Source organism: Hippopotamus amphibius, chromosome 12 (genome assembly GCF_030028045.1).
Source record: "Hippopotamus amphibius kiboko isolate mHipAmp2 chromosome 12, mHipAmp2.hap2, whole genome shotgun sequence".
Classification (NCBI taxonomy): Eukaryota; Metazoa; Chordata; class Mammalia; order Artiodactyla; family Hippopotamidae; genus Hippopotamus; species Hippopotamus amphibius.
Genome location: NC_080197.1, coordinates 69,948,597 through 69,960,908, shown reverse-complemented (window position 1 = coordinate 69,960,908; position 12,312 = coordinate 69,948,597). Strand labels below are relative to the sequence as shown.

At 44.5% G+C, this 12,312-nt stretch overlaps 1 protein-coding gene across 5 annotated transcripts in view; it reads left to right on the top strand.

Moving 5' to 3' along the window:
• The first annotated feature begins 961 nt into the window (after window positions 1–961).
• Window positions 962–12,312, top strand: part of FAM234B (family with sequence similarity 234 member B) — a 34,357-nt gene continuing 23,006 nt past the window's right edge. For all 5 annotated transcript variants that reach the window (XR_009048450.1, XR_009048452.1, XR_009048451.1 and 2 more), the window contains exons 1-2: window positions 962–1,249; window positions 10,799–11,197. Coding sequence is in view for 2 of the 5 variants with exons in the window: in XM_057702796.1 (XP_057558779.1) it covers window positions 1,213–1,249; window positions 10,799–11,197 (436 nt within the window). In the remaining 3 variants the exon portion in view is untranslated. The remainder of the gene's footprint in view (window positions 1,250–10,798; window positions 11,198–12,312) is intronic.

Sequence of the window (12,312 nt, the reverse complement as noted above, 5' to 3'; positions counted from 1 at the left end):
GCTAACATTTATAAAACATGAGGTGCCACACACTGTTCTAAGTGCTCTGCATGTGTCTATTTAATTCTCAAGACTACTCTGTGGAATAGGAACTATTTCCATCCCCAATTTGCAGATGAGGAAATCGAGGCTGAGAGAGACTAAGTAACTAGCCCTAGATCTGGCAGCTAGGAAATCGTGGAGTCCGGATTTGAATTCATGATGCTTGGCTCCAGAATCTGCGCTCTGTCGGAGTGAGTGGCATTTTTGTGAGGGGAAAAGGATAGTGGGGATGGCTGTTAGAATCTCTGGGACTACATCCACAGGACAGTCCTAGGACAGTTTGTCACTGGAATGAAGGGGTCCAAGTGAGACGTATCTTAGAACTTTTGTTTGACACTAGAAGTCACATCACCTTTATAGATCTCAGTTTCCTCGTCAGTAAAACAAGGCGCCTCGAAGGTCTGTTTCAGTTCTAAGATAAATCACATCTTCAGCATTCCTGGACTAAAATGCCGATTTCCTGGGTGCCTGTGGGGAAGAAGCAGGTCTGTGCTTGCTTCCTTAGACCCTTCAGGCTAGAAGCTGCGGGGTAGGGTGCCGAGTGGATACCTGGAAAGAACTGGTAACCAGAGATGAGGCTTAGAGCTCCAGGAAACCTCGACTCTTACCTAAGACACACAGAGAAACACATTTGCTAGGTGCTTACTGTGTGCTGCGTGTTTTAAACAGATTATATAATGTCATCCTCAGCACAGGCTCATGAAATAGGTGGTACTGTCTTCATTTAAAATGTGAAGCTGAGGCTTAGTCATGCCAAGTGACTTGCCCAAGACGGCCCAGCGAGTGAGGGAGGCAGGCAGGCAGGCTTCAAATCCCGTCTGACTCCATCGCCCACAAGCATTTCACAACCCGCGCCTCCCTTACTATCTATGATCTCATTCCAGCCTATGGGGTGTATTATTTCCCCATTTCACGGAGGAGCAGAGCGAGGCTCCGAGTGGTTAAGGGACCTGCCCAGGAAGGGGTCTGCCCCCGAGGGGGCGGAGTGGAGCGGCAGGAGGGCTCACGTGGGCGCCGAGGCCGCAGCCCGGCACTTCCTCGGGCACCTCCTCGCGGCCCCGCCTTGCCGCCCGGCTCCCACCTTTCTAGGTCCCGGCCCCGCGCGCCCCGACTGCGAACTACGCTACCCGGCAGGACGCGAGCGCGCGCACGCGCACCCGGGCGTCCGCCATGGCGACCGTGCTGTCCAGGGCGCTCAAGCTCCCGGGTGAGAAACCGCAGCCCCGCGACCACCCCGCCCTCGCCGGGCCTGGGGAGCCAGGGAGGCGAGACTCCCGGGGCGAAGCGGATCGGGGCCCGGCTCTGACCCGAGCGGCGCTGCAGGCGCGCGGAGGCGAGGCGGTGCAGCCCCCGCGGGCTGGGGTCCGCGCGCCGCCAGGGGGCAGATGAAGCGCTCGGCGGGTTGGGGGTCGCGGGCGCGGGGCGAGCCTGGGAGACTCGGAGGCAGGGACGCTGGGGGCGCGCGGGGACGGTGACCCGGCAACGCGGCGGCGACGGCGGCGGCGAATGTCACGGCGCGCGTCGCCGCTGTCTCCAGGGCAGGGCGCTGAGGTTAGCATCCTTTCCCGAGCGCCGCGGAGGAGGAACCGCAGGGCAGGGTCTCCAACTCCTTCGTCTTGGGCTGGACGTGGGCGGGGGCGGGGGGGGGAGGGGGCGGCAGGATGGCGATTGACCCCTTGGAGAAGCCTCTCCGCTTAAGGACGACATTGATGCTGCCGTGAGGTAGGTGGGACAGGCATCTCCCCTCCTAAAAAAATGAGTTATTTGGCAGATTGACTTGTCCAGGCTCGCAAAAACAGCATTGGAAAAGCCCGGACTTGAACATGGGCGGGGGCGGGGGGGAGCTCCTCTGACTCTAGATCCTGGGCTTTTGGTTCCACTTGTTCAGCCTTTGGCTCTCGAGCCTGAGCATTTATGAGGGAAATTATCTGGCACCCGCAAGTTGCAGATAATAGATGGAATATTCTTTAAGGAGCCACTAGCGGTTATGTCAACTTCCAGAGCTAATTCAGTACTTTGGGCAGCAGCTCCAGGTTTTTTTGTTTTTGTTTTTGCTCTGAAACCTCCAGCATGGGTTTGTGCTGCCAAAAACTTGCTATTTTAATAAAAGCATATTTATTCTGCCCAAGTAAATTTTAGACTTTAAGGCTTTAGAACAATTTATGGTTTTACTTGAATGAGTTTTAAACATTAAGCTATAAGCATTTGTTTGATGATAACTTAAGGTGTTAGTGGGAAAAGCAGTTGCTTTCATAGTATAGGTAGAAAGGCCTAGTTGGATATCTGTTGAATATCCAGCAGAAGGCTGCAGGGAGATTACAGGGTCCTTGTTTTCAAGGAGTTTCCAGTCTGCTACATTGTGCCGGGGATAACACTGGATTGGATATTAATTTGATATGAATTTGCATTTCTGTCCCCAGATTTTATGACCTTACTTTTTTTTTTTTTAACATGGGCTCATCAGAACATCAGAAGGAACATTGCTAATATCTCTCTTGGAATCAGTATGTAACATTGGAATGGAATGGGGGACATGTCCCTTCACCTGCAGGATTAGCTTTGAAGAGAGTAGCCTTGTGTATCCTGAGTGTAGGCTGATATCTTCCCAAAGGATAAAGGGATGTCAGATGTATGTAGCTTCATTTCTTGTTTTCTTTTAGATTCCTTTTCTCCCTTCGCACCTCCAGCATAGGTAGTTATCATTCTCAAAGGCTGGGAATACAAAAAAAAAAAAAAAAAATCTTGCTTTGGAAACTCTTGAGCTCTTTTGCGTGCGAGGGCTTTGGCATCATGACTCCTGTAGTATTCAGTTGCAGTAATTTGGTCAGCCGACAGGGTAGGGGAAGCACAGTCTGGTCTTGGGCCTGTGTTTGGATGGCAGCAGGGCCCTGAGCATTCAGGTGTGTTTGATACTTTTAGGCCCAGGTACAAAGGCCATATGATCTTTAATGTGATGTGGGTTTTTTGTTTTTTTGCTTGTGCTTGTGCTTTTCTCCCTTTTGCCCTTTTATCCCCTTCACCCCAATTTTTAACTTTTACATTAGGTAGAAGTTGCTTTCTTATAGCTCTTTTTGGATACCCTTGTAGTTGGGTCTGTGAAGCTGCTTTCTTGTTTGGACTAGTGTATCATGTTACCTTAGTTAACGTGCTCACTATTTTTTCTTAATTGAAGTCTAATTGACATATAACATTATATTAGTTTCAGGTGTACAACTTCATGATTTGATATTTGTAGATATTGCAAAACGATCTGCACAACGACATCCTCACTATTTTCGTGTGGAGAGAAGCAGAGTAGAATGGTGGTGAAGAGCATGCGACAGACTTGGGCTGAATCCACTCTTCATCAGATTAGTTACTTATTCTCTTTAAGCTTTAGTTTCTTTATATGTAATGATAATATTACTATGGAACATTTACTATATGCCACATAGTAGGGTTATTTGGCACAGTAAGAGATGGATGTACTTAAGAAGTTTGTTGCCCTTTGACACGTGTTAATTATTCAGTAAGTGTTAGCCACTGTTATCTTCATCATTAGCACCGTGATCTTTACAAATGTGGTACCTGGAGGCAGGCCTGTTGAAATGTGCTCGTGACAGATGTCCACCCACCTGGTGAAGAAAGAACAGTTGCTGGGGATGTGTTTCAGTCTCATACCCTTCCACCAAGCTCAAGATGGAAAGATGTTTGGCCCACATACATACAATGAGGTTAATCGGTAACAGAAGGACAAGGTGACAGTCATAAAGTGGCCGGTCGGGCAACTTATCTCTTAAGAATATATATTTTTAGTGCATTTAAAAGTTTAAAGGTCAAACACTGAAGGGAATACAAGAGCATAATGTTATTGTAATGGTTTTTTTTTATTATGTGTAACTTGGAAAGTTTCTGTGCCCCTGGATAAATTAATTCATGATGGGAATGATTTACCTTTAGTTGCAGTAGAGTGTATAGGATAGTCTATGTAAAGTATAGTGCATGTCATAGAATAGTATATATTATAGTATGTTTTTCTGAGACCACTTGGGAATGGTGCAGTTGCGTGTCTTTCCTATTGATGTTTTCCTCTATCCCGTTTTGGGAATGCTGTTTACCCAGCATCCCCAGTATTCCTAAGAGGAAAAGTGACAGCCACGGAAAGCTCATTTATATTGATGTATTTGGAAATCAGTGTCCTCTCTTTGTTCTTTGAAAACCTTTCATTGACTAAAAATGTGAGTGGTGGCTGAAATCAGCAGAGAAGAGGGTAGTAAAGTTCCCTGAGCTTTGAAGCATGAATTTGGTGTCTACCCCTCAGCCTGAATATAACTTTAGGCAAGTCAGCGTACTGTACTCTTTCTCTGTGAATAAACAGAAAAAAAAAATTTACTTAGGACTTCTCTAATTAGAACTTGGCGGTCTGTAATACTTAAGCTGAGGTTTGTCTCTGTACTTTCTGGAAAAATATATATTAATAGTGTAAAAGTCAATATTTATCTTCCTGTATAATTTGGGCAAGAACTGGTCGTAATTTTCTGTGGTCCCTTAAACTTTAGGGCTTAAAGAAAGCCTCTGCATTCTTGCATGCTTGCCTGTGTACTTCAGAAATGTCAGTTCTTGGACTTTGCATCCCCTGTTCTTTCCCTGAGTATCTTTCCGGATTGCCGCATTGTCGTTTAGAAACGTTACTGTGGAGAAGGCAGCTTGATTTTTGTTTGCATTCTTTTTCCTGTGGCCTGGCTGATTCTTTCTTTGTCCTTGAAGTTCAGTGCCTTTACTGGGATATGTTTCAGCATTGATGGTTCTGTATCAGTTTTTCTTGGGACTCAGTGGACCCTTTATTCTGCACTTTTAGGTCTTGCTCTACTGCAGGAACTTTTTTGGTGTATCTTTTAAATGTCATTTTGGTTCCATTTTCTTTTCTGTTCTCTTCTTCAGTTACACATATATTGGGTCAGTTTTGTTTTCTACATTTATCCCTTTCTTTCTAGTCCTTTTAAAAGCCTTGATCTTTTCCATGGGAAGCACAGAGATAGTCAGTACAGGCTTCAAGCCAGACTGCCTGGCTTTGAATCCTTGTACTATCACTCACTTGTTATTTAACTGTGGCCCAGTTACTTAAACTTCCAAACATCAGTTTCTTCATCTTTAAAATGGAGATAGTATTGTGTCTACCTCTAAGAGTTGCTATGAAGATTTACTGAGCTAAGATAGTAAAAGGCTTGGAAGAGAGCATAGTAAGTGCTCAAAACTGCCAGCCATTGCTGTTATTTCCACTTCATCCTGTTTGAGTTTCACAGTCTATCCTTCTTTATTATTTATTTATTTATTTACTTACTTACTTACTGGCTGCACGCAGGCTTTCTCTCTAGTTGCAGCGAGTGGGGGCTACTCTTCATTGTGGTGCTTGGGCTTCTCATTGCAGTGGCCTCTCCCATTGGGGAGCACGGGCTCCAGGTGCACGGGCCTCAGTAGTTGTGGCATGCAGGCTCAGCATTTGTGGCTCTCGGGCTCCAGAGTGCAGGCTCAGTAATTGTGGCATACGGGCTTAGCTGCTCCATGGCATGTGGGATCTTGCCCAACCAGGACTCGAATCCGTGTCCGCGACCAGGGCTTGAACCCATGTCCACTTCATTGGCAGGTGGACTCCCAACCGCTGTGCCACTGGGGAAATCCTCACAGTCTATCCTTTACATCTGTGACACTGTTTTCAGCCATATGGGTTCTTTTTGCTGATCCCAATAAGGATATCCTTTCTAAAATTGTTTTATTATTTTCTTCCATTGTTTTCCTGAGCCCTCCTTGTTTACTTTTCATCTTCTCTGTTGGACTGTCATTTCTTCTTAGAAATATTACATTTTTCCCATGAGCCCGTATTTCAGAGAAGACTATTTCTTGAATTACTTGGATCCTAGGGGGAAGTATCTATTCATTATTTCTTCCGTTTCATGGTATAATTTGCCCAGCATTTGTTCTGTAGCTGGTTTTGTTTACTAGGTTTTTTTGTAACTTCTTTCATGAGTATCTGTAGAACTTTGCAGTAGCTTATGGACTGAGTACTAATGATGGCTCCTTTCTGATTTCTCTTCATATTTAAATGAGTGGCTGTTTTACAGCCAGCGATTGGCTGACCTGTGGGCAGAGGCTGAGTGAGCTGGGGCGGCTGGGAGGCTGGAATCTAATTTAGGCTGTCAACTCCAATCCCTTTCCCACCAGTGCTCTTCCTTTGTGGATGTCTCTCTCCTGGCTGGCGTTTGTCACAGGGCCTTAGAGTGCTGATTTAGCGTTTACTTCTCTTTGTTTTTCATGCTTGTTACCAATTTATTGCCCCTGAGCTCCACATCCACTTTTGTTGCCTGTTCTGTGAAAGTGGATCTGGACCCTTTAAATACCGGGTTTGTCCTTCCTGGGATACAGCCTCCCCATCCTAGGATGCCTTTTGGATTCCTCTTCCCAGATTTATATTTACTCTCCTGTCACTGTTTAATAATTCTTTATATTAAACTATCCTCTTTGAATTACTGTCTGGTTTCTCTCTCCTAATTGGACCCACGCGGTCCAAAAAAATCAGTCTCTGGAGAACTGACAGTGCTGCAGTATTTCTTCTAACCCGCTGTGCTGCCAGCCTGCTGCTTGTAAAGAGAGAAGCTTGTGCTTTTTCTCCTTCAGTCTTACCTTGCCTTTGACTCTGGTGTTGAATGGGGCTCCTTGGTGCTTCTGGGACCCCAAACTTTGTCTTTCCGAGCAAGAGATTATTTGGTTTGGCTTTATATCCATGGAACAAGGGAGGCAGCATAACCGATTGGTTAGGACTGTGGACTCTAATCAAGTTGCCTGAGGTTGAATCCTGGCTTTTCTTGTTAATTCTGTGATCTTAGGTAACTTAGCTCTCTAGATGTTCATCTTCTTGGTTATAAAATGGGAATAAGAATGGTACCTCCCTCCTAGGGTTGTTGTGGGGATTAAATGAGTTTATCCATGTAAGTGCTTGGACCAGCGCCTGGCAGAGCAGCCCTCGGTACATTTCCAGTTGTTATCCACGTCATCACCATTATTAATTCTGTGAACTCTGCTTATTGCTGGAGACCTGAGACGTGTGTCCCTATTCTTACTGTACTTCCTCTATTGGATACAAGTTTCACTGCCTTTGGCAACGGTTTCTCATAAATTCTCGTTTGGAAATGTGGCTGCGCCCACCCTACCCCCTGCCCTGCCCCACCCCGCCCCTGCTTTTTTCCCCTTATTTTTATTTCTTTTTCTCCCCCCACTGGTTTTAGGAAGAGACTGACAGAAAGGCCTTCCTTCGCCATCATTAACTAGAAGCTCATAACCTTATTAGAGGGACCAGTTCAACAGCGGCTTTGTTTTTCAAAGAATCCATCTTTATAGATTTATTAAAGAATTTACAAGTTTCTGCAGCATATGCAGTCAAGTTTTCTTCCTGCCTGTGATAGTATATCATATAATGAAAATGCATTTCCTTTAAACCGTTTTGTTCGCCAGTATTTCAGTCGTGATTTCACGTTGGCAAAGGTGATGTTTTAGGCTGTGTTTGTTGCAAGGTGGAAACTGACTAGCAAGATTGAATTCAGTAAGTGTCGATGCTAAATTTTTCACTTGTTGCTAAAAATTGTACTGTTATGAGACGGCTTGAGCGTGTGTAGAAGTGCTTGGGAGTTTTAGTTGAATCAGTCGTGTGATGGGGTTACCAAGAAAGCTGGCCTGATCCTAGGTTACAGGAACTGAATCGTCATGTCCTCTCTGCCCTCCCCTCCCCTGGTCAGACTGCACCCCTGGGACTGTATTCAGGCCTGGGAACCATCCTTTAAAGAGCGCGGACACATCACATTGTGTCCGGAGGAGAGGGACCAGGATGTTATGGACACCTGAAACAGTGGGTCTTCAAGTAATGGGTTGAAAGAGGTAGAGATATTCAACCTGGGGTTGAGGAGGTTGGGTGAGGGCAGTGGGGAGATAGAATGCCAGCAGTAATAACAAGCTGAAATTTATTGAGTGTGACTGAGAACCATGCATATGTTATCTTATTTAATCCTCATAACAGTCATATGAGGTAGGAACAATAATTATCCCACTTCACAAATAGGGAAATTGAGGTAACTGAAGTTAAGAAATTTAATTGAGGTCACACAGTTAATGAGACATGGAGTGAAGATTTGACTTTAGGTTGCTTATTGTAAAGATTTGAACTTGTAAATATTGTATCTTAGGTTTCTTATGATTGGTATCTTCAAGTATGTAAAGATGTGCATGGGGAAGTGGGGTCCCAGAAATTAAAACTAGGACAGATAGTTGGCAAATGCCCAGAAGTAGATTCTTGAATCAGTGTGAGGCACTGCTTTCTAGGTGGGAGGGTAGTGAGTTCCCTGATACAGCTTCCGGCAAGGTGTGTGCTGAGGGACTGCCTGCTGGGCATTGGTAAGGAGGTGCAGGTTTGGAATAGAGGTGGAGGTGGATTATGTGACCTTCAAAGTCACTTTCATCCCAGAGATTTGGGGCTGCCGTGTATGTTTTCCTCTTTGTCAGGTGTATTCTTTTTTCCTTAATTTAAATTTAAAAAGTTGTGCTAAAATACACACAATAAAATTTGGCATCTTAGCCATTTTTAGGTGTACAGATCAGTCTTATTAAGAATATGCACATTGTTGTACAAGCGAGCTCCAGAACTTTTTCATCTTGCACAGCTGAAATTCTATACCCATTAAACAGCATGGACCTCTCCCCTCAGGCACTGGAAGCCACCATTCTGCTTCCTGTTTCTGTGAATGTGACTGCATATAAGTAGAATCATACACTATTTGTGTTTCGGTGACTGGCTCGTTTCACATAGCATAATGGCCTCAAGACTCATCTCTGTTGTATGTAGCATGTTTCAGAATTTCCTTACTTTTTAAGGCTGAATAATACTCTACCATATGTAGGTAGCACATTTAAAACATTCTGTCAGGTGTATTTTTTTTTAGCTAAAAAAAAAAACTTTAAAAAGTATTAGAGTTAATATTACAACAACCTATGGTTCTGTTTGCAAACTATTATAAATAAAGTTATCTGGGATGCTTATTACTTAGGCCCTAAGTAATAAAACAATTTGGCTTATAGAGTAAATATAAAAATCATGGGAATTAATAGAGCTGGGCTGACTCTATGGCATATCCTGGAGGTACTTTTTTGCATTAAATTTCTAATAATTGGTTTATTTTCTTATAATTTAATACCTTAAAAAATCAAATTCAATATTTATTGGACAAAATGAAGTGACATCACCAAGATCACAGTGACCAGAGGCAGAGAAGAACATCAGAAATTCTTCCTTTCCCCTTTTTAATTATCTGGGTTGCATTTTCTTTTTTATATTCTTAGCAAAGGATTTAACCATAGAGTTTACATTGGCAGTAGCTTACTAGGTAATTTCCCAAACCAGAAACTTCTTGGTTTTTATCTGGCTACCACCTGACATAAAGGCATAAACTCATCCAGTCGCTGGTGGTGAGCACCAGGGGTGGCTCGGGAGGAGGTGGGCTTAAGCCCGCCTGCAATGTCCGCCTCTTGCCACCCCAGCAAAAATACGGTCCAGGTAAAACCAGGGTGCTTGTCATGTAAACCGGCCTCAAGACAAGTCCTCCACCTCCTCAGGTCTGCACCCTTCCCGGCATGCAGGCTCAGAATAGCAATTTTCAGGTAACCACTGTTTACTGAAACATGGACTGAAAGGGCGTTAGCCTCACTGGAAAGTTCTCAAAAGTAAGTTTTTGTTTTTGTTTTTGATTTTTAAGCTCTTTATTGGAGTATAATTGCTTTACACTGTTGTGCCAGTTTTTGCTGTACAACAAAGTAAATCAGCTGTATGTATGCATATATCCCCATATCCCCTCCCTCCCACGACTCCTTCCCACCCTCCCTATCCCACTCCTCTAAGCCATCACCAGTCATTGAGTTGATCTCCCTGTGCTATGCAGCAGCTTCCCATCAAGAGTAAGTTTTTGGTAAGATGTCTCCAGATGAAATTCACTGTTTGACTTTCTGCATGGCTTCCATAGAAACAATTGGGAAGCCACAAATATTGGCCCATGAGGAGCAGTGTGCAGATAACAGTTGTTCTAAAAGTTTAAAGGAGGGACTTCCCTGGCGGTCCAGTGGTTATGACTTTACCTTCCAATGCAGGGGTTGTGGGTTTGATCCCTTGTTGGGGAGTTAAGATCCCACATGCCTTGGGGCCAAAAAGCCAAAGCATAAAATGGAAGCAATATTTTAACAAATTCAACAGAGACTTTAAAAAAAAGGTCCACATCAAAAAAATGTTTAAAAAAAAAAGTTCAGCGGAGTCACAGGAAAGACGGGAACATCACTGATCTAAGATACTCAAAGGAAATATGCACATTAGGTGTGTGGAAGGTTCACGGAAAAACCATGGTCTTTTTCATTAGTGAGGTTCACACAAATTAAGAGAGGGCTTTTTTATTTCTAAACTAAAAAGTATTTGAAATTTGCCACTTTCTCTTTCTTTTCCAATGCTCTTAAATTCATGAAACCATAATTCTAGAACACTGTGATTTTCTTTTTTTCTTTCGTTCTTTCCCCATTTTCGTAGGCATCTATTTTATAGACGGCTACCAAGGTCCAGGCTTGTCGACTTACATTTGTTCTGTTTGTTCTGCTCTGTTCTGTGTGTTCTCCTAGGTGTTTACTGTTGCCGTGCGTTTGCTGAGGGTTCCTCCTTCCAAGTTCCCCTTGACCCTCTGGCTTTCTGTCTTTTCAGGGAAGAAGAGCCCGGACCTAGGGGAATATGACCCCCTCACACAGGCCGACAGCGACGAGAGTGAAGATGATCTGGTGCTTAACCTGCAGCAGAAGAACGGAGGGGTCAAGAATGGGAAGAGTCCGCTGGGAGAAGCACCGGAGCCCGACTCAGATGCCGAGGTCTCAGGGGCTGGGAAGCCGCATCTCTCAGATGTCACCACGGAGGGGTACCCCTTGGAGCCCCTGGGGGCCCTGGAGCAGAAGGCATCCTCCTCCATTGCATCTTACGTGCGCACGTCTGTCTTTCTGCTGATGCTGGTGATCTCCATGGTCCTGGTGCTCGTGTGTGCCTTCCTGATCCCCTGTCCCCCCCGAGACCTGCACAGCATGTGGAGCCGTCACTTGGGCCCCCAAGGAGGTGAGCTGCAGGATTTTCAGCTCTCCGTCTGTAAAACTTTGCGATTGCATGTCACTCCGGAAAGCTTCTGATTACATTGAAAATTTCCTCCAAGTCGTTACAAATTAATGTGTGTCTCTTAGCATTTCTCCCCATGTGTAGAGGTGGTTAGGAGGTTAGGATTTGAAATAAGACAAAAAGGTGGATCAGTACGGCTCCAAAAATTTGGGAGGATCGCTGCGCTGTGTGTCTACTGGGGAAGGTCTTAATTAGATGCAGAGAGGAGAGAACCCTGGTTTGCTGAGTCCTGCTGTGCACCGCAGGCTGCATCGTGGGGAGCAAAGCTGTTGGAAGGGCGGTTTAAGAGAAAAGTAAAGCTCCCATCCTGGTCAGGCCAGAGGCCACAACTCCTGTAGGGCCCTTAGGTTTTTGTTGATGGTAGAAGCCTGATCTAAACTGAATTTTCAAATAATTTCTTGTTTTTAAATTTCTTTTTTTCTTTTTCTTTTTTATTGAAGTAAGTATAGTTGATTTACAATGTTGTATTAGTTTCTGGTGTACGACAAAGTGATTCAGTTATATATATCTATATATCTATATCTATATATCTTTTTCATATTCTTCTCCACTATGGAAAAGATTTATTACAGGATATTGAATATAGGTCCCTGTGCTAGACAGTAGGACCGTGCTGTTTATCCAATAATTTCTTTTGAAGGCAAAGAAAGTTGCTTCCTTGCAGCAGCTTTTTTTTCTTGCTCCTAATGGTTGGGATGGTGCTACCCAAGTAATTCTGGCTATTTTGTCTCATTTTGGAGCAGGTTTCTTTATTTTATTTATTTATATTTATAAATTTATTTTATTTAATTGGCTGTGTTGGGTCTTTGTTGCTGTGTGCGGGTTTTGTCTCGTTGAGGCGAGCAGGGGCTCCTCTTGGTTGTGGTGCGCGGGCTTCTCATTGCAGTGGCTTCTCTTGTTGCTGAGCACGGGCTCTAGGTGAGCAGGCTTCAGTAGTTGTGGCTTGTGGGCTCTAACGCGCAGGCTCAGTAGTTGTGGCGCACGGTCTTAATTTCTCCACGGCATATGGGATCTTCCCGACCCAGGAATCCAACCCATGTTGCCTGCATTGGCAGGTG